Source organism: Passer domesticus, chromosome 7 (genome assembly GCF_036417665.1).
Source record: "Passer domesticus isolate bPasDom1 chromosome 7, bPasDom1.hap1, whole genome shotgun sequence".
Taxonomy (NCBI): domain Eukaryota; kingdom Metazoa; phylum Chordata; class Aves; order Passeriformes; family Passeridae; genus Passer; species Passer domesticus.
Window position 1 is genome coordinate 36,032,162 of NC_087480.1, and position 22,425 is coordinate 36,054,586.

The 22,425-nt window shown below is 51.4% G+C and overlaps 1 protein-coding gene across 1 annotated transcript in view; it reads right to left on the reverse strand.

Annotated features, from left to right (window-relative positions):
- Window positions 1–22,425, reverse strand: part of PAPPA2 (pappalysin 2) — an 87,294-nt gene that overhangs the window by 64,387 nt on the left and 482 nt on the right. Inside the window, exon 2 of the mRNA XM_064427716.1 lies at window positions 16,202–17,267. Within this exon, the coding sequence (XP_064283786.1) occupies window positions 16,202–17,267 (1,066 nt within the window). The remainder of the gene's footprint in view (window positions 1–16,201; window positions 17,268–22,425) is intronic.

Below are 22,425 nucleotides of genomic sequence, written 5' to 3' on the forward strand. Positions count from 1 at the left end.
GAGAGCAGACTCTCTAAATTCATCTGTGAAGGGAGATCTCCTCCAGAGAGTGAACCAAAGTGGATATCTTCCATTTTGGCCCACCAAAGGACTCCTCTTCATGGTGAATCTTCAGCAGGGGGTCTAAAGAGGTGGGCCTCCACACCTGGGCTCTCTGCTTGCATAAATGAATCTTCCTTGCTAGAATTTGGGAACCCTCATCCCTGTTCTCATCCCACCTCAGCCTTGCCTCCCTTCCTCCCTGCAGGACAGGCAGACAAAGCCCACCACCCAGCATAAACACAGTGTGACCCTGGCACAGAGGATCAGCCCAGATGAGTTGCTTGCTCTGCTTCCAGACGAGGCTGATGGTCATTATTACAACTGTAGCTGCCTCACACTCTGGGTTTACCTGCCCCAAAAGTTCTGGCATTAATGCAGCTGGGGGGATGCTGTGTTTTTAAGTCCTTCTGTACTTACTAAGACTATTTGCATCCCCATGACCACGTCTGGGAGCTCTGACTCCAGTCCAGCACGCTGCTGGTACGCCACAAACATTCTCTGCCAGCATCATGACAACTTGACAAGGCAGTAACATCCAAATGACTCTCATCTGGACAGGCTTTGGTAACACAGCCAGATACAAAACACATGCAAGATGGGAAGGGAAGGCTGAGAAAGAGCCAGACATTCCCCTGGGATCACGGGAAGCACAACACTGCTGGAATAATACCCTCTGTAGCGCTCAGGAGCCTTTCATCAACTTCACTGGGTGCTGGACTCCAGCCAAAGAGCATTTGAGTCCACAAGGGATGAGGATATCACACAGTTCTTGGACATGCCTGGAAAAATCCACCTCTGAGGCACCGACAGCACGAGTACAAGAGCAGCCATCACTGGCAGGACAGTTTAACTTTTGCATGGGTGGCTGAGTATCAAGATGCCAAAGAGGGTAAGAGGGCAAAACAGGATCCTTTAGGATCAGGAGGTTCCCTTATGTATGAGCCATTCCTGTTGGACTCAGAGATAACTCTCAATCTCCATGTGTGAGCATGGGACTGAAGCAGTAGCACATGCTGAAGGGTCAGAGAGCTGCACTGGCAAAAGCTGCAGATGGGATCAAAAAGACACGTTGTGGTTCAAGGCTGTGACCTTTCCACAACAGATTTACAGGGGGAAGGGAGCTAGAAGGCTGCAGATTGCTAGCACACAGCTCTGTTACGTCAGAGGGTAGTAGGCAACTTCTTGAGGTCAGATTTGGGAAAGAAATGCATTAACGTTAGTGCTCGACCAGAAGGCCTGCAGGGCATTTTGCTGAGATAGGCTGAAAAATAAGTGCTGCTAACAATGGCATAGCCCAGATATTCCTGGAAGTGTTGGCTAAAAAGTTGTTCACTAAATCATCACTGAATCAGCCAAAGGCAATGCTATTTTAGACCTGGTTTTGGTAAGCAGCACACAAATTATGAAAGAGCAGATGAGAGAAAGAAAACTTGGCCTTAACTTGTAATGAGTGGATTCAGATCAACTTAAATGGAGGGATGAACACAGGTCTTGAATGAAGAATTGAAATCCAGGACTGACCAGTAGACACTGCTGCATCAGAGCTGTCAGGGAAATGGAATTCCCTGAAATTAAGCTGACTCCAGTGAAAACAAAGAGTTAAAGATCCTTTTAGAAATAAGGGCAAAAGAAGGAAGAAGCAGATCTGCCGAGGAGCTGAAGTGTCAGTGGGATGAGAGACCACTGGAGAGGTGGCAAGTCCAAAGTGTGGGATGTAGGAATATAGAGCAGGGGGCAAAAAGCAAAAGGAAAGAGTGCAGAAATACAAACATTCATAGATAAAACTCAGTGGATGTAACACATTTGCAGGAGAAATGACACCTTGGATCCAGAAGGACTGACCACAGGACACATGACTGGAGAACAGCTTACACGGTACGTACAGAGATGTCTGAGAGGGTGAACAACAATCACAATGACACAAGCTGATCAGGTTGTCCTCTCTCTAAAGTCCTGTTCCAACCTGGTTCTCTTGCCTTTAAAGGGGATGAACTGTGTTTGTGGTTCCAGGAGACTGTTCTTGAAAGCTCCAGGCACTCACTCCTTTAGCCTGCATGGAAGTGAATCCCTCCCAACTGAGCTTTGAGCCAGCTGAAATTTACTCTTCAAAAATCTAAAACCTTTGTCTTATCACTAACCACCAGCACTGCAGCAGAATCCAAAACCCACAATATTGTGATCACTGCAGGCAAGAATACCACTAGCCAAGCTATTACAAGCCAGGTATGATTGGTTTGTGAGCAGCAAGTCCAGCAGTGCCTCATTCCTGGCTGGTGCCTCCAACGCTTGCGTGAGGAGCAGTCCTCCACACATTCCACGAAACTTATGGATGATCTGTGAGCTGCTGTATCATTCTTCCAACAGATATCTGCGTAATTAAAGTCACCCAGAAGAACAAAGTTCTGATGACTCAGAGCTTAAATTATTCAAATATTGCTTTGCTGGCCTTATCATCTTGGTTTGGAGGTCAATAGCAGATCCCTACTGTAATATGTTCCTTGGAGACAGCCCCTCTGATCTTGTCTTGGGCATTTGACAAGACTTCCACAATCATCACAGCTGACTTCCACATATTCAAAGTTCTCCTCAACATACAGCAAAGCCACAGTCAGGCATCAAGGAGCTGTCTTTGCCTCTGGCATCACAAGAGGACACCTGGCTTTAGAGGAAAGCTGTGTTAATTCCTCCCTATCAGCCTGCCCAGAGACTGTTTGCTTTTCTGCCACATGCTGCTTTCCTCTCTGGATCTTGTTATAGTTCTGTTGACAGCTTACATGCAGGGCAAGAGGGCAGAGATCAATTTTAAGGCTGGTTTCATGTTGGTACTCATGTTTTAGGGTCTGAACTGAGGATGGTCCCCCACTTGTGCTGAATACATGAGAATAAGCCTCAGGAGAGGTCAACCCCCAGCCGTGCTCTCACACCATAGTGGGCACCCTCGGGACACCAGTGCCAACAGCATGCACATGTGCATCAAATGCTCGGATCACAGAAAAACACTGGACTTGTGATATTTGTACCCTGAGGGCAGGGCTGGCTCACTGCCTCACTCAGCTCTTGCTGCCATGCACATAATGGGCACCACAGCCTGTCCAAGGGCCTCTGGGGATGGCTGTGCTGGGAATCCCAGCACATCTCCATGTGTCTGTGCAGGCTTCCCAGATTGCTGAGCTACCAGCAGCCCTAGCATACCTTTGGAGGAATAAGGTGTTGGAATGTTGGGGGACACAAGACAGATTACGGACTTTGGACCTGGTTAACATAACAGGATGCCTTGGCAAAAGCAAACGGAACTTTGAAAATTAGACCTAGATTGCAAGAAGATTAAATCAAACGGGTTTACAGGAAAAAGAAAATCCCATTAAACTCTGCAAGCAAGAGATGTTGTTATATGCATAAGTTTGTGCATGTGATTTTAACCTAATCATTGTAGTACACATTACTAGTCTCCCTGAAATAGTGTATAAGCATTTGTATCCCACAATAAAATCTGATCACCAAGTCAGTCTCCCCATCTCTCTCCATCACTGACAATAAGGTTTTAAAGACATACTCATTGGGACTCAGACACCAGCATTTTGTTCAAGTCACTTTTCAGTTTGCAAAAAAAAAAAAAAAATCATTGATGGTTGTGGCTATTTGACAGACCTGTAGTCATTCTTTCCTGAGCTTTTGGAGGAGTCTGTCCTGCACTGCAAAAAGCACCAAGGCCAACCACCAGTAACCCCAAGTGGTCAAGTGGTCCTGCTGCCTGACACAGAACCCATCATAAGAGAAAGCCCCACAACACTTGCTCTTGTTCTGGGGACAGCTGTCTATGCTCCATCCAGGAACAGGAACCCCCATGCTCCTCTCCACCTGCCTCAAATTAAACTCTCTTAGGAGGGACCAATTCATTCCATTGCCTCCTCCACTCCCATCACAAATACCATCCAACATCACCTCATTGTTGGAAGGGAAGGGGTGTCTTTTCCATGAGTGGCCTCAGGGAAGCATCAAGACATGGCCCCATAGCACAGACATCATCCCCAACAAGATAGGGCTTGAGGAGATGACAGCAGGAAGAAGAGGAGTGCTGGATCAGGCACACACAGCAGAGAAATCCAGGGCTGTGGGAGGGAGCAGAGGGCTGCAGTGAAGCTGATTGAAGGAGGCATGAAGGGAGACAAACAAGGGAAGCCTGGCCTCTGGCTCTGCAGGGACTGCCTGACCTCTCCTCCAAGGGGCACGGCAGCTTTGGGCTGACGCCAGCAGCGAGCCTGTGGTCTGGGAGCTGCTGCTGTCTGCCAGAGATGGCAGGCAGCAAAGCTCTAATCTGAAAGGACAGCTGGATCACAAAGCTCCCCGTGCTTCTCTGCCAAGCCAAGATGTAGGACCCCTTCCTTCTGCACTGCTCTTCCCCCAGCCTTGGTGCTTGTCCTGGAAACCACAGCCCATTCCCCTCTACTCTGCTCTTGTGAGACCCCACCTGCAGTGTCCAGAGCTGGGGGTCACAAGCTGCAGCATTTGGGGCTACCAGGGGAAGGAAAATGTCAGGGTGAGCCCAGAGGAGGCCACAGAGGTGATCAGAGGGCTGGAGCACCTCTGCTGGGCAGACCTAGGCAACACTGGAAACCCTGTGCCACTAAGAATTTGTCCACAAATTTAGCATTTCTTACAGCACTTCAGCCCTAAAGCATCATTTGTTTCTGCAAAACAACCAAACTCTACACACACTTGAAATTTAATTCAAAATAGGCTAAATGTTCCCAAAAAGCTCCTGCAGGAGTCTGGTTTTGAGCTTGTGTTAGCACTAGTGATTCAACCCATGAACCTTCCTTTTCACCCCTCAGGGAAGACAAATCCAGGCAAGTCCCATAAACTTCCTGACTTATATGACAATTCTCATGTTGCTTAAGCATAATGGGCCATCAACTTTCCCCTGGGATAAATTTGGCCTGGCAAACTGTCTTTTAGTGCTCCACATCTTGGGGGAGTTGATAGCATTTAGGGTTTATTTTAATGGGAGTCAGTAGCCATGATCAATTGTAAAAGCTCTATTTCCACGGAAATGGGAATTTAATAGATTTTTGAAAATGCTGGTTATTGACCCAATGGGCCTTAATGGCTTAAAAACAATCTGATTGTAGTGTGTATGAGTAAATGCATGTGATTTTCAAATGAATACTGGAATAGGTAGTAAAAACCCATTTAAATTGCAGGAACCTGGTCAATAGGGAGTCTCCATTTGCGTGCTTGGCTTTTCTATTTCTATCCGAGTGAATCATGGCCATCTCTTCCTTGGAGAGGCTCACCATTTCCTCACGGCTGAGATCATCCTAAAGCACGCGGCCCATCTGAGCCCCAGGAGGGTCTAGGGATGTCTTTCATTAGACCAGGCAATGATGCAGAGCCTTCAGAACAGCCGGGCTCCCAGATGCTTCCATGGTGGGAGCGGAGCATGCACGGACCATCTCCCACGGATGATGCACCCATTGCTCACTGGACAACTCCTTGGGAGCTGAAAAGACATGTGTGCCTCAGACCCTTAGGTTTAAACTCAACCTACAGGCTCCCAGCTGACAATCCTTCAGGGGAATTCCCAGGCAGGAATCTTGGTTTGTCTGGGGTTGACACATATCAAAGACATCAACAGGAGCGAGCTCCAAAGGAATGCACTAATTGCTAAGAAGCAATGGACAGACTAAACCCTGATATTTATTCCACAGAGCCTGTGAGCACTGACTGAAGCCCCCCTGCTCCAACTTTATTGGGCATATATTAAGGATTATCACCCCCAAAAGCCCTCCAAGGTCTACCAAGCACAAGGCTGCAGTTATTCCTCATTTTTCCCAACACTGGAGCAGCTCCTTCCTGGCTGCCTTTTTTGTGAGGCTGCAGGAACACAGAGGCCCAAGATTTTTACCTCTTTGAAACCAAACAGTGGGTTCAGCCACTACAAAGAGGAGATGCAAGGACAAGTATGCAGTACAGCAGGGCTGGTGAGGGTCACGGCAAGATCCCTTAGAATAAAGCACAAAAAAACCCCAAGGACCTGAAAATTCCCAAATTTCAAAGGGACATCTCCCTGATGCCTCTAACCCTCCCCTTCAAAAACACAGTGAAGCAGCAATTAGAGAATTCAGAGCCACAGAGTGTTGCCTCTTGTCCTCATAAGTGGAATAAGCAAAGGAGACAAACACTGCAGCTCCCCACCTGCTTCCACCCCAGTAATGCATCTCCCACTTCCATGTTCAAGTATCATGGGTTGGTTTAGGCTGGAAATGACCTGAAGGACCATCTCATTCCACCCCTCTGCCATTGGCAGGGACACTTTCCATTAGACCAGGTTGCTCCAAGCCCTGTCCAGCCAGGCCTTAAGCACTTCCAGGGATGAGGCAGCCACAGCTTCTCTAAGACATCATCCTTGACAACACAGAAAGAGCTGTAGTTGCAGGGAGTTAGTAAAAAAAATTCAGAAGAATGAGTTAAAGATCCAGTTTGAAACCATGGAGGGGATGAAAAAGAGAGAAAGGGAGAAAGGCAGTAAGCAGCAGCTAAGGGAAGGAGGGGAGTCCAGCCTTGCCCTCCAAAGCCCAGCACAGGCAGCGCCCCAGCTCCAGCACCCACCAACAACTTGGGAGAGACTTGCTATCCACAGCACAGGGTAAGCACTCACCTTCCTTTGGCAAGGCCAATGCTGGCTGGAGTCACACAGTGTGTAGGAGAGAGGGCAAGCAAGAAGCAGCAGGGGAAATGGAGAAATATGTTTGCAGCCCTGTGTGGTTTTGGGAGGCAGAACTCAACGGTGGCAAGTTATTCTAGAGCTGGTTCCAAGCTAAACAAAGTCAGGGATGGTTCCCTTTATGTCTGGATTGTTTGTTTCAAAGAAAAATAAGAAAAAACATCCCAGGCCAGGACAAAGTTTTACAGGTCTTTTTTGCCTAAGGTTGCACAGATTAGCCTTGTCCCACCTAAGCTACAAGAACAGATCTGTACATCAGTTATTTTACTTTTTGCCTAAAACAAAAAAACAAAGTAACGTTCCAGGCTTAGGGAGGCCTTATGCTATTTGAACACAGGTCAGGGTCACCAGGAATCCAAATTTCACTATCAATTTTTATAGTGCAATTCACAATCTGCTGAGGTAAGGGAGAGGGGATAACCCCAGTGGGTGCAGTTCTCCTGCCCCACCACTGCATGACTTCCATGACTGAGCAGTGTCTCAGTGCCAGCAGGCTCATTAAAGCCCTCCAGACAGAGGGGAACACTGCAACTTTTCTCCTTGAGTTTAGCCAGGACAGAGCAGCTTCATCTCCTTTAATTAAATGCCTCTCCTCCCTGCCCAGGAACTGGGAGGCAGAAGGGCCAGATGTCAGCACTAACAGCAGCCCCTCATTGCTGCATGGCTGGGGGGAAGATGTCCAAGAGTTCTGTGCCTCAGTTTCCCTGGCTGATGATTGCCTTTGCCCACAGGACAGGCAGGTATTTGCAAGCATCTTGAAAGATGTGACCTCTGCTCTGCAGGATTCTCACAGGAGCTCAGAGAAGTGAGGCACCCACATCCCACTGCTGTTCAAGGGAAAGCAAGGGTCCAGCTCTTCCCAAATGTCTCCTCCTCTCTCACAGCACCCTGCTCCATGGGACAGAGCTCAGCCACAGGGAAAGAGGGAGAGCAGTGGACTGGGTGAGATGGTAAAGGTGACCCCACACTGAGGATCTGCCACACGCTGCCTAAAGCCAAAGAGCTGGGAGTGGTGCACATCACCTTCAGCACCAGGCCTCAGCAGAGGGAGTGCCTGGAGATCCGTGCTGGAATCAGTCAAGGCTGAAGAGAAAGATGAGAGAAACATGGTATGAGGTGGGACAGGAGGCAGCTTGGTCACCTCCTGACAGAAGGCATGGCTGGCAAAGAGGGGCCAGACCACAAACTGCTTTCTACATGGATGCAAAAGGCAGAACTCTGAGCTTGAGGCCATCTCCAGAAACAGCCAAATGACAAGGACGGGGGAAAAAAAGAAAATCAGTCTCTCTTCTTCATCCAGCCTCCCTGACAAACAGGGCAGCAAAAAAGGCACCACAAACACCGCAAGGTTAGGGAAGGATTTCTGCTGGTGCCAGACAAGCCTGCAGCCAGCTGCAGTGGGCATCCCTATCCACCAGCAGGGCAGCATAGGCCATAAAGGGGCAGAAGACCAGGGTTCCACCCTTCCAGTCCCTGGCCTGTCACTTCTGTTCAGATTCCTGGGCACTGGCAGGATAAGGATGCTTTAACAGGCCTGACAACAGTGGATCAATTTGCTGAGCAAGGATGATGCTCCCAGGGCATTAAGCTGACTGCTCAGGAGAAACCACACAGCCCTGTGGTCAATAAGCCCCTCCTCGTGCAATGTCTAGTCTTCCCAAAAGATCCAAAACTGCTTCATTCACCCTAAACTTCTCACTGAATGGTAAAAACTTATAACCATGATATTGGTAGGGAAAGGGACTGAGACAGAGGAAAAGAAATCTGTTCAAGCCAAACATCTCCAACTTGATTTTTATATGCATATTTTTTATTTTTTAGGGTAAAACCAAGTCCCAAGCCTCCAACTTTTTTTTAGACCCAGGCAACTGGATGTCCCAGCCAGAGCACAAAGTGCACAAGCCAGTATTCTAAAAATGCCTTCCTCGCAGATATAAAAAGGACATGAGATAATTTATTGGGGAAATTCTGTAGTGCAACAATCATACATTAACAAAAAAAAAATAAAACCAAGGCTGCCTTTCATCCCCAGCACAGCCCATGGGACACACGCAACAGTCACAAGCATTCAGCATCCTCATCCTTCTTAAAGCCTCCAAAGCAAGTCCTCTGCTCCACACCATCTCAGTTGGTTTGGGTGGTTCTGGACTCATTCCCTCTCACCCCTCTGGAAAGGGGCAATTTGATTTCCTAAATAACAGTGCTGGCTGGGCCAAGGAAAACTAAAAGCAGTGTGTTCACTTAAAGACTCCCCTGGCCGTGGCTGGGGCTGCCAAGCCAAGGCAGATTAAATCATCCCAGAGACCCTGTCAGCGCCAGCCCACGGGTGTCCCTCCCCGTGGCTGCCAAGCTCCTGCCACCTCGGCTCCTGGGCTCTCACTGGCCTGGCCAGGGCCTCGCTGGTGTCCCCCACCCACAGGCAAGGGGACAGCAGGATGAGGAGGAGCCCTGGGGAGGCCTAACAAAGAGTGACCCCTCCCAGCCATGGGACACACGCTGTTCCTTCACAATTGCCATCCCAACACAATCGGCCCCCCTCGAGTGAGCCCCCGAGTCGGTGGTGTTTTGAGAACAATAGCTCACATCTGGGACAGCTGTTTTCCCCAAAAGCACCCGGGCTGCCTACAGCCACTGGGCAGGGGTCCTGTGCCCTCGCTCACACGCAGATCATGTTCTCCCTCTCCCACAGAGATGTGGTCACCCCTGGGGGAGCCGAGCAGGTTCCTCCAGGAACTCGCTGCCTGGCAGCTCCACACTCACAGGAATTCTGAAGGGAGTGAGTGAGACTCATCCTCACACAGAGGCTCGTTGGAAATTAACCCCTGAGCTTTCTACCTTGGCAAGAAAAGAAGAGCATTACTGTGATTTTATTTTCTAGTTTATCACCCAGAAAAAAAGCAGGGAAGATTTGTGCACATCAGCAAGACGGGACTGGGAACCTCCCCTTGTAGCCAAACACCTCTACACACTCGTGCTGCTCTTCCAGCCCTGCAGGGTAACACCACAGAGCTGTGGCCCCACCAGAAAGGAGCACTCTGACTCTGGAAAGTGCTCCTGAGAGCCTGCACAGGCCCTTGGATAGCAGCACCTCAGTACTTAGTTATTTCCCTCTGGAAAGAAGTAATTTGCACAGTCCCACTGCCCTCCAGCTGTTGGATGGGCTGAGTCAGACCCTGGTGTCTCCATGCTGGAGCCCCCACCACCCCCTCCTCTGCCACAGCAATGCAGTCTCTCACCATCCCCAGTCCTCTCTCTTGGCAACAAAATCCCACTGCTGGGCTCCTGCAGCTAAGCAGTGGGAACATGCCAAATACTCTCCAGTCAGAGAATATCTATCTCCATACTAGCCAGCATTTTGAGAAGGTCAAAAGCCCCAAGAAGGTCTTCACCCCTAAGCCAGGACTCTGGGTAGGCTGAGGCACCTTCACATGGCTCCAGCCCCCAAATCCCATCACAAGCAAGAAACCTGGGAGACATCCTGCCCACTTGATATAATGGGCTCCACCAAAAACATTCCCTCCTATTTTTGCTTGGTTTTAAAACTGTTAATCCATGGGAAAGCTCGGAGAGAAGGGACTTTCCTACAAGGAAAGGAGAAGTTTTCCAAATAGCTCAAATCCAAGCAGTCACAAAGCTCTAAAGCATCCACCAACAAACCATGAGGCTGCAGCAAAAGGTCCTGTTTACCACTGCACCCTCACAGTCCCAGCAAGTATACTAGAGACTGGAAGCAGCCAGCTCAGAAGCCAGTGAACCCATCACTGCCACTTTTGGTGCTTCCAAAGCACTCCGCTCCTTGCCACTTTAAAGCCCCAAACCAGCACTTGAGGCTCTTTGGATGCACCAGGACACTATTCAGACACATGCCAGTAGGACTCCAAGAGGTGCCAGAGGGAGCTCAAAAGCAGCCAGAGCTCAGGTTCTGAGCAGAGAGCCCCCTTGCCATGCATTCCTCATGGCACCAACATACTCCACAGGCAGTGAAAACCACTGAAAACACCCTCTCCCATGCACCCTTCAAACAATCAACCACCACAAGCAGCAGACACCATCTCCAGTTGTGTGGAAACCCAGGGCACCAGGAGTATTTCTCTGTCTGCTCCGGGGTGCCCTGACCCCCAGGGGAGCCCTGACTTTGACCCTCATTCATGGAGAAAGTTTCCTAGACTTCAAGATAGACTAGAATCCACAAAAGTGTGAAACAGATTATAGAGAGTAGGGGAGGTGTATTACCTGGTGGGAAATTTAGGTGTTGGGATTTTTAGTATGTTGTGGATGGAAGCAAGATGGAGGGCACAGGGTGCTGTCCTGGGTTTCTTCTTCTTCTTCTTCCTTCTTCTTCAGGGGTTTGGGTGGCATTTTGTAATTGGGCAGAAAAGTCACATTGCAGCTCTTTGGGATCAGTTATTGGGTTAAAAGGGGAAATAATCTAGGTGTCAGTTCTTAATTGGATAGTTTAGTCTTAAAAGACCTTATAACAAGAAATTGTTAGCCATTTTGTGTCTTCTAATGAAAAACTGCTGAACTCATAGTAATGAGACTATTTTACTGATAAGAAATAATAAACACTTGAGTCCAAACATGTATGACTGTCTCAAGTGCCTTCAATCCAGACCCAGAAAAACCAACGACAGGTACTGCCACACTGTTGAATCTGTTCTCTGCAACAGCTTCAGTGGCCTGAGGTTGTATGCAAAGATTTTGCAATAACTTTGCATGTTTCTGCTCTCTTTCACAGTAAGAAAGACCTACGAAGGTTTCCTGTAGCAGGGGAAGAAGAAGGGGAAGGGAGAGCTAATTGGAATGCTGTTTTACCATCTGGTTGGGATTAAGGCCTAGGCAGGTCAGCTCTGGCCCAGGATACCTCATTGCCTCACCTGCTCTCAATTTGACACCCTTTATGCTCTCGGGTCCAACAACACTCACCTGAACATCTCCTGACAAGGCTCAGGTGCCTGGGGGTACCTCGCAGTGATTCCTTCTTTCTCGTGGCTGTCCACCAGAGACTTTAGGGAGGTTAGTCTGGATCATCTTTTGAAGGCAAGGCTTAAACTGTAGGAGACTCCCAAGCAAACTTAACCCAATTAAGCACCAGTCCCTTAGGAGGGAGGCCAGCTGAGCTTGTGTTCAAGCCCATCAAGTGTCCAGTTAATCAGGTACATTTTAATATCACAGCTTTGGCCATCCCAGCAGAGGCCACCAAGCCTGGAGACACCTCGTCATTTTTCACCTCCTTTTGTCACTTAGGTTATTTCTGCCATTACTTCGGGCAGCAAGATGAAAGGCCCAGGAGCTCTGCCCTCACCCACTTTGCTCTCCAGACTCCCCTCCGGTTTTTCTTTTCACATTAACTGTGTCACACACCAGATTCTCATTGACTAAGTGCCCGAGGGGGACCCTCGCTGAGTGTTAATTGCTGCTAATGAGCTGTTGCTGCTTTCCTTCCAAGAGCACCAATTACAGCAGCACTCAAGCTCAGCAAGAGGATGGGAGCCTGCAGAAAATTAAGGCAAATTTTACTCTAGACCCCGACATTGGACTGCCAGGAACTCCTGGAAAACGCTTGAAGTGAGGATAAAGCTGGGTGAAGGATGATAATCAGTAACTCTCCTGATGTTTCCTGTCCCTTTGTTCCTCATAAGTTGGACCAAGGGTGAATGGGAAATCTGTGACTTGCTTCCCGTGTCTCCTGTTGGAGCGACGTCTACACACAGCTCTCCACCTGAGTTGTTGCTTAAGCCTCCCTCCAGCCACAAGTGCACAGTCCCACTGGTGGGTTTCCCCCGTGGGTGGTGGCCCAGCTGTCTCAGCACAGCAGGACCTGTCCGGTTCCATGTGCTACCAGAGCAGAGCAGGAGGGACTCAGCAGTGTGTTTCAGTGCCCACTGATTCATGTCAGCATCAGCCCTTATCCCAGCTTCTGCCTCAGCCACAGTGGGCTCCAGTCCCACCAGAGATGTCACAGAACCCTGGCACGGTGTGGATTGGAGAAGACCTTAAGGATCAACTCATTCCTGCCCTTCCAAAGACAGGGACACTTTCCAACCTGGCCTTGAGCACTGCCAGGGACAGAGCAGCCACAGCTTCTCTGGGCAGCCTGTGTCAGGGCCTCACCACCCTCACAGGGAAAAATTTCCTCCTGATACCTAATCCAAACCTGGCTCCTTCAGCTTAAACCCATTCCCCCTTGTCCTGTCACTACATACACTTGTAAAAAAAAAAATTAAAAAATTCTTCTTTTCAAATCTCATTTCCCTCCCCTGGGTGAGGGTATGAGCTGACACCAGCTGTAGCCCTGGAATTATAATGAGATGTTCACCAGCTAAGAACCACTGAAGCCACCACTGTTCCTCAGCTTTTTCCTCTAATTTACTTCTCTCTAAGCTGCAGCCCAAGAGGGAATTTTAAATCAGAAATGTGCTAAGATGGAAAAAGCTTCTGCTTGAGTGCTTACAATTGTGAAGGACAAGACACAGTGTTGAGACCCTTCACCAAAATATATTGGATCTGTCTACAGTGCTGGTAAGAAATTACCCAGCATCTCATTCTGACTTTCTCAATTCAATTATTTTTGGCTGTAGTAAGAAATGTTCACATCCAAACCACTCTTTGAGAAAGCCTTGAAATGAAGTAGAGATGATTTAACCCATGAAAAAAGATCCTAAGATTATTGTTCTTGCCACCTGGATCTGCAAGGAGATGCAGAGATCACGTGCAGTGGGGGTTCCCTCTCTCCTGATTGTCCCAAAGCCACAGCTCCCTCCTGAGCTCTGGCACAGGTATGAGGAATCAGAGATGTCTGGGTGAGCAGCAGCCAGAGTGCTCTCCTTCAGTTAGAGACCCAAAGCTCTTGTTTGCTTCAAAGCACCTGGCTCCTATTGTGCTGCCTTTCCGCAGTTTGTTAAATTTTATTTCACGTTATTTCTTCTGTTTTGGCTTCCACCCTAAAAACCCTTCTATAAGTTTGCCAGCTGCCCTGCTCATTTAAGTACAATACCTTACAGCACACGCAGCAGCACTCAGCTCTGCCTGAACAAAACCCACCAGGATGAGGTCCCCTGCTTCTGTGTCTTGGGGTTCACCTGCCAGTTTTGGGGGAACACCACAAACCTGGCCTTGCTCTTTGGCAAGCACAAGTTCACCTCGGTTTTTCCCAAACACACACTACTAATTTCCCAACAGTTTTCCCACAAACAAGTATTCCTCCCCAGAAGCCATCCTCAGCAGGGATGAGAACAGGGAGGGTGGATGTCCACCAGCATCACCAGACTGGACGGGGCTTTGAGCAATCTGGTGTGGTGAAAGGTGTCCCTGACCATCACAGGAGGGGTGGAACTGGATGCACTTAAAAGCCCTTCCCACCCAAACCATTCAATGACTCCCTTTTCCTGTGATCTCTGAAGAAGCCAGCCAAAAGCAGCTCAGAATACCTCAGTGGCAGCAGGATTCAACCCATGCCCCCTCATTTCCCAAATGCCAGGCACATTGGATTTCATTTTTCTGAGCTTAGTCTACAATCAATCATTCTTGTTCTCTGCGCAGGCCAATGAGGTCTGCGGAAAGAAAATTGCAAAAGATTTGTTATTTCCCTAGTGTTCCCATTTTCCCATTCCTTTCCCACAGAAGCAAGGGGTTTTTTTTTGTTCTCTCTTGTTTTGTTTCCCAACTTTCAGGGGAAAATCCTGACAAATGGAAGCCCTGATTCATACCAGCAAAAATTTGGCCTTTTTCAATTTAAGGTGGAGCCCTTCTTGTCTGAGGATGAAAACATTTTTCTAACTGCACACAGAGGCAAGGACAGAGCCTTTGTCCTGCCAAAGCCAAGGCCAAGTGGTGCTGGGTGCTGACGGCCACCACAAGTGGAGAGTTGTTGTGGAAGGTTTTCATCTGCTCCATGATCAGGAAAGCACTTCCATGCTGGCTCACAGCATGGGAAACAAGAGGACAGGAGGTCACAGGGTGGCAATGGTGGCTGTCACCAAAGAGACTTCCAGAGGTGGGAAAACATCTGGGGAGGGTTGCTTGGGCAGGGACGCGGTGTGATATCTCTCTGTGTCACTGGGATACACTGGAAGAAATGTTCCCTGTCCTCCTCCTGGGTTTTCTCAGCCAACTTAAGGGTGGGTGAGAAGGACTCGGGAAGGGAGGAGGGAAAGTGCTGCTCCTCTCTATCACCACTGCCCAAACAGAGACCCCTCCTTCCCTCCTCCCTCCATCCTGCTTGGGAAGGAGCAGAGAGAAGAAGCAGACTTGGGAAAAAGGGATTTATGGCTACAGCCTATCTGGGAAAGAAAAGTGAAGGAGAAAGAAGATCAAAGGGTAGATGTGTCTCTAAAACCCTCCCTTGCAACTTTTCTTGACAAATGCTGCCATCTGTGCTGTACTGCTCCTGCACCAGTGGGCACCTCTGCCTGTCACTGGGAGCCCAACAGCAGAGAATGAATTTTCTCTGACACTGAGACAGAAACGGCTTTAAATAAAACAAAGGAAAAAAAAAAGGAAAAGCCATAACTTTTTTCCCCCTTCCCCACCTCCCTACAGAAAGTACATTTAGCAGAGGCCCAAGGGCTGGAAGCCATCAACAGGGCTGTCTGCACTTCAGAGGCTCCAGCAAGGACAGCAGGTGGGTGCAAGCCACCCACTGCACCAAGGACACTTCCCAACAACCCAGGGTCCCCCATTTTGTGAATGGGCTTCTTCCTCTCCATCCCCCCATCTTGCTGCTGACTCCAAAGACCCCTGGGGACAACAAGGATTCCCTAACACAGCATATTGATGCTCCATGGGTTTCAGTCCATGTGGATTTTCAAGGTATTTTGCAGCACACAATAAAGGCACACGTCCTCCTCCAGCCAAGGGAATCTCCTTGTGGGCATCACTCCCTGGGGCAGGATTCAGGAAGGCTTATGCATACCCACCCACAGCTTTCCAAATCCTGCACCTCACACCTAGCACTGCTGGGTTGCCTCCTTCTCCCCAGTCCAGCAATCAAGAGAAGGCATTTTGAACACAAATTAAGAAATCAGACTTTAGACACATCCAAGGAAGGTGGGAATGGGCAGCAATTCCTCAACTACACGCCAGGCAGGGGATGAGGGTAAGGAAAATCCTGTGCATGGGCTGCTCTGCCCACCCCAGAGGCTGTACCCAGAGGCTGGCAGCTCTGAACTGGGAATCCCCCTGAGGGGGCAGGGGGGAGGAGTGTCCCTGTGGGGGAAAAAATACTCACTGGCAGATTTCACAGAGGGGTGCCATGTCACACCATAGGATTCACTTCTTTTGATGGCAAACACACCCACCCCATGGGAAAATGCCCCTCTGCCTTCCCACACTGGAAAGCCACTGGTCGGAAGCAATACCCGGGTGCAGAGCAGGTGCTGGGGTCGGGGTGCATCCCACCCTTGACACACCACCCCCCTCGAGCCCCACGCCTACCGGTGGGGCGAGTCGGGGTCGAAGCAGGTCCTGGCCACGTCGGTGGCCCGCGGGTCGCAGCAGTCGCCGTCATCGAAGTCGTCCAGCATGTTGTTGCACTCCATGTGGCAGACGCCGTCGCGGCGCTTCCAGGAGAAGCAGCGGCCGGGCCTTCGGCAGTCCCCGCCATCGTAGCCGGTGAGGGGATGCTCGCACTCGGGGTCGCAGCGCTCGTTGCCCACCTTGCTGGGCTCGCAGCCCAGGAGGACGGCGCGGCGGCGCAGGGAGGAGTTGTGTACCTCCAGCAGGCTGAGCTGCCAGGAGATGTTGTAGGGCCGGAAGGCCTCGCTCAGAGCCCGGTGTTGCCGCCAAATCTGCTCCCAGCTGACCGTGGGCCGGCCGCCATCATCCTCGGCCAGGTTGACCACGCGGTACCGCAGCACCTTCCAGCTGCGCAGCGGCCAGTGCTGGTTGTAGTGGGACACCAGCTCCACGTTGTCGCAGGCAGTCTGCCCGCAGGCCGGGGGGCCCAGTGGCCGCAGGATGGGGGGTGGTGGGGACGGCAGCACCCACTGCTGGGGGAAGGCACCCTCCCGAAAAGGCATCCAGCGTTCCTCCGGGGTGGCAAAGCCAGCGGCCAGAGCCAGCCCTGCTGCTGTCTCCCCAGTCACCTCCTCCAGAAAGGAACGCTGGAGTTGGGATTGCGACAGGGCACCACGCCACAGGGCCAGCCCAGCCAGGTGTCCCCGGAAAGTGTGGGTGGTGCCCCAGGCGTCCCCCCCCAGCAGCAGCGTGTGACAGGAGGACATGAAGGCGCTGTGCAGGGGTCCCTCCTGCCCGCCAGAGCGGCCAACCCGCACGCCATCCACGTAGAGGGCCATCCACCGCCCGTCGTAGCTGGCAGCCAGGTGTGTCCATGCCTCGGGGCGGTAGCGGTGGTGGGAGGTCACCTCAGTGGCACTGGCTGCCCTGTCCGTGCGGAGGGAGAAGAAGAAGCGGGCGTCCTTCTTGCCACTGAGCTGCAGGGCACGGATACCCAGCGCCCAGCCCTTGTCGCTGGCTGAGTGCGAGCAGTTGTTGAAGACACCTGCAGCAGGTCAGGGACAGGGATGGAGAGAGAGAGGAGAGCTGGTGAGGACCAGAGAGCATCACCACCCCTCCCTGCAGCACAGGCCGGGTCCTTGGCAGCAGGTGAAGGAAGGTGGTCAGAGGCTGGGCAGTGGGTGCTCCACCACGGGTGACACCCCAGCCCCCATTCAAAACCATTTGGATGAGTAGGTGGAGCAGCCAGGAAGAATGGCAGAGCCAGAAAGGCAGGATGGAGAGGGGAGGAAGAGCGTGGATGGGAGGAGAGGCTGAAGAGCGAGGTGTTTCTGAGTTGCTCTCTGTAGGAGTGCTCTGGCGGGATGGGATTAAAGGCTAAGCTTTTTATCTGCGAGCCAAAGCTTTTAAAAATTAGAGCACAGCAACCCAAAGCAATACAGGCTCCTCCAGGGACTGCTTCCCCAACAGTTTCCAGACAGATTTACAGCTTTCGTTTATGCTCCAGTTTCCCTCCCAGTCATGCATCCAGTGCTGGCAGGAGAGGGTTGGAGAGGGCTGTGCTGCCTCCAGCCTGGCGAGTGCACTCCTCAGCCCCTAAGGTCACCTGAACACAAATCCACTCCCAGGAATAGCCTCTCTCTCTGTGCCCAAGCATGCTGCAAACCTGTTTTAGGCCAGGCAAGACCTGGAGCTGTGCTGACTTTCCCCCAGACTGCTGAGTGCCCACAGCAAAGAACCAGAGGCTTCCAGGCACGGAATGCCATTGGGAATCAGTGGCCATAAGGCATTTAAAGGCTGGCAAGCACAAAGAGACCTGCTTCTTGAAATAAATGCCTCTGAGCTCCTAAACCACCACAGCCAGGATGTTCTTGCAGGGCATTGGCTGAGGTGAATGAAGTCACTCTTTGAGCAACCAGTGGTGTCTTCTGGGGGCACCCTGCTCTCCCATTCATCACCCCTACAAACAGTGTCCCAATGCTGACAAAACCTGCTGCCATGCCCAGAAACTCTTTTTATGTTCCTGCTGTGGTATTTCATATCCTCCATCCTGCTTTTCCTGCCACTCACTGTGCCATTCCCATCACATACACAGCCTGCACATCCTCATGGCATCAGGACCTTGTGGTCCAAAACAAAGCACTCCTGCCTGTGCCACTGTCTTGCCTGTCCCTGGGGATGCCCCACCTGCTGCCAGAATTGTGAAGAGGCCAGCAGAGAGAAGCAGAGGTGTAGAACAGAAGCAGCTCCAGGAGGAGCAGGATCTCCTGGCTGTCATCCAGGGGATGTGTCGGAAGCCAGGTTACCATGACCCCACGTTTCCCCCTTATAAACACGGCTGGCAAAGGCCATGCCAAGCCCTGCTGCACCTCAGGAAGCAGCATCCCTCCCTCCCTCCATCCATCACTTTCACCAAGGGCGAGATGGGTGGTGGCCTCCAAACCATCCCACGGCTGTAACACCCTGGGCATGGATCCCTGTCGCTGCTCACTACAAAGGCAGCCGCGCACAAAGCTCCGTGGGCGGATGGGCTTTGGCCAGCTCCTGCTTTCTGGTGGATTGTGAAAGGGAAGCAGAAAGACCAGGGGAAGCTGAGACCAGGAGAAGCCAAAAAGCAGGAGGCCAGCAAAGGAGCCTAGCAGAAGTGAGAAGGCAAAGCTGGAGAGTTCTTTTGGGCTGGGTGCTGGCTGAAATGTGCTGAGACCTGCACACTCAAAAGACATCCTCACTGGGGTTGAGGCAACAGGGCTTGGTACTGTCTTCTCTTGGGAAAACTCATGCAGTTCACCCTGAAATGATTCAGAGCGCCCCAAATTTGATAAAATCCCAAGATAAAAATGGGAAAAACAGCATCAGGGATGGAACAGCCCCTGGGGTGAGTGTAAGCTATCATCCTCACAAACTCATGCTGGAGCCAAGCCATGCCTGGCAGGGCCTGATGAGTTCAACACTGCCCAAAAGAAATTTAAGTGAGCCCAGGTATAAGGACTTCATCAAAGTTCTCAGAGAGATATAAGTAAGGCCAAGGGGAGGAAAATCAGTATATCAGCAGCTGGTGCACCCTAGACATGGCCAGGGATGACATCTGCACATCAGGAGCAGTGAAAGTTCTGCAGGCAGAGCAGCAGGTCCCACAGCTGGCAACCACTGCAGAACAGTGTAACAAAAAGGGTGTAGCAGCAGGTCCTGACATCTCTCAAGGGCCTTCATGAGAAGTCATCAGGGGAGCAGTTTGAAGACCCCAGGTTTTGCCAAGGAGCTTGGCATTTTGTCCTGAGGCAACCCACCAGAAGGGAAAGCTTTGTAGAAGTGTGAGGTATCTCCTCAGCAGCTCTAAGTGCAACTCTGATACCTCAGGCAGGAAAGAGGAGCTCTAGCCTGGTTTAGGCTGTTCACCTGTGCCTTAGGGCAATTCCTCTGGGGGGTGACACAAGAGTTGCTGGTAACAGTGCAAACAAATTTGAAGAAGGTACCTGCCAGGGAAGGTTGTGGAGAAAAAGCCCACAAAGAGATCAGGTGCGCCCCTTTGTAAGGACCACACTGGAAGCAGCCTCTCCCACTGGGGCCAGGAGTTTTGCAGCACAAGGAATAGCTTTCAGTCATGCTTTGAGACCCAGATACTGCAGGAAATCAGTTGCTAAAGCTCCAGAGGGTGTGACAAAAGCCAGGAGTCTCTAGTCACGGTCACCCCTTAGGGTAAGAAGTGGGAACCAGCTCAGGGACCCAAAGAGGACATCTGGATTTAAACACAGCAGATCTTTTAGATGGTCTCTGGTGAAGGATCTGACCCAACAAAATCACCTACAATATAAGTAAAAATAAACCTCAGCCCGGCACACAGGGAATTTCTTGGGGTTCTCCAGGAGCAGAGCAGGCATAGATGTACGGGAGACAAAAAAGGTAGAAAAGGAAACAGCATTACATGAAAAGACTCTCGTCTGCTGCCCAAAACAAGTAGGACAAGGAAGAAGGACCAGTTTCCTTCCCTAACAGTGGCTGTAGCAGGTTATACCCCAGCAGAAGGAGTGACCAAGAAGGATGAGCAACCCCATCCAGGGTGGCACTGAGGCAAAATGTGGCATCTAGGGGAAAACTCCAGCAACTCCTGAGCCTTCAATCCAAGCAGCAGCCACACCAGCTGACAGGACAGCTTGCTTTCCATGATCAGAGCTGCTTAGCCTGCCCTTGCTTCCCAGGCACTGATGCTGGGAGAGCTCAGCTCTGCCCTGCTTTCCTCCTGCCTTCCCTCTCACATGGACACTTGGAGCCTCTCCAGCTCCTCCACACCTCTGGATGACCTCCTGCTCAGTCGCCCCTCTTTAGACAGAGCAGGAGCAGCACATCAGGAGCAGACTCGGCACCTGCCGAGGGCTGGCAGCTGCTTCTGTCACCTGCTCACACAAAATGCCAGCAGCACTGGGCTGGCCCCCTTTGGCCACCCACAGCCGGGCCCCTTGGTCCCAACTGCAGGGAGACAGTGGGAAGTGAAGAGTGACTCAGACAGCCAGAGGTTCCTGGGGCTGACTCAAGCCCTGGAGCGGGGAAGCTGGGGGATATTACTGGAGTGAATGCCAGCGCTCACGGGTGGTGCTTTCAGCACTAACCACTGTCCCACCCTCCAGGAGGAAATTAAAAAATAAAGAATAAAAAATAGTAATAAAAAAAAAACTCTGCTAGCTAGCTGGGAAACTCAGAACCCAGCACCTGCAGGCCAGACCTCCAGATGCAAACAGCCGTGCTGCCGCTGTGATGACAGAGAATTGTGCTCCACGCATCCCAAGGTGCTGCCTGCCAGCAGGGGGGCATCGAGGATGCCGATGGGAAGGCACACAGTGAGGTGGATGCCAGGGAGTTTGGTAGTTTCCTTGTACATGGCTGTTCTCCCCCTCTGCCACAGACTCCAGCTTGTCCCTCCTACCTCTGCCACAGCAAAGGTGTGGTTATTGCCCTAGAACTGAGGAGATAAATCAATGAAAGGGACCAGACAAAGCAGAGGGAGGGTCAGTGGGATGAGCACAAGCCAAGGGAGTTATGATAGAGAGAGGGATTCCCCAATCAGCTTGGCTGGGGCAGCACAGGAGCCCACACTGTGGAGATCCCAGACATCCTGGCACTGCCATCTGTTCCCAGCCCTTCCTAGCATCCCTGCACTGCCCTGCCGAGCTTGTACCCAGACACAAACACCCCCTGTGGCACAGCTGAATGAAGCACCAGTGCAGGAGGTGGCATCTGCCCCACTCTGTGCCTGTGTGCCAGTCTTCTCTGTCTCCTCAGCTTCTCCATTAAGGAGAAGGATCATTAAAGTTGGGAAAAAAACTTTTAGGTCAAGTCCAACAGTTAACCCAGCACTGCCAAGCCCACAAATAAACCACGTCCCTAAGCACCACATCTATACATTTGCTAACAATTCCAGGGGTAGTGATTCCACCACTTCCCTGGGCAGCCTGTTTCAGTGCATGACAACTCTTCCAGAGAAGAAATTTTTCTTAGTATTCAATATAAACGTCTCTTGGCACAATTTAAGGTAATTTCCTCTTGTCCACTTGTCACTCGGGAGAAGAGACAGACAACCACACCACCCTCCTTCCAGGTGGTTGTGGAGAGCAATAAGGTCCCCCTCGAGCCTCCTTTTCTCCAGGCTGACCCCCCAGCTCCCTCAGCTCCTCACAGCTCATCCCTTGCCGTTTCTCAGCAAGCTCTTGAGGGGGCAGTTAGGGGCAGAACAAGCCCCTGGGGGCGTCCCCTGCCCCGCAGCCGCTCCGCAGAGCCCTCGGGCCGGGGCCGGGCGGTGAGCGCGGCGCGGCTGCCACCGTGCGGCCACCGCCGGGGACCCGCGGGAGCCCCGAGAGCCCCAGCGCGCCCCGAGCCCCGGGCAGGGGCCACTGCTGGGCTGGGGGAAAGGCAGGAGAACCAGGGACAGCGTATCGCCCAGAGAGGCATTCCAGCTCCCGGCGAGAGAAGACGGGAAAAGCCAGATGGAGTCGGGGCGGGATGGGGGAGAGGGGGGCGGGCTGGGAGGACGGGGCGGGTGGGAACAGAGGGGAGGGGATGGTTTAGGGTTTGGTCTCAAGGGAAGGAGGAATATTCCACGCCCGCGGTGCTGACAGCACGGGTGCGGGCGCGGGGTGTCACCTGCCAGAGCGGGGAAGTCGGGGAGTCCCGCGTGCGGGTGTTTGCGGAGGCTCGGGGGGCGCCGGCTCCCC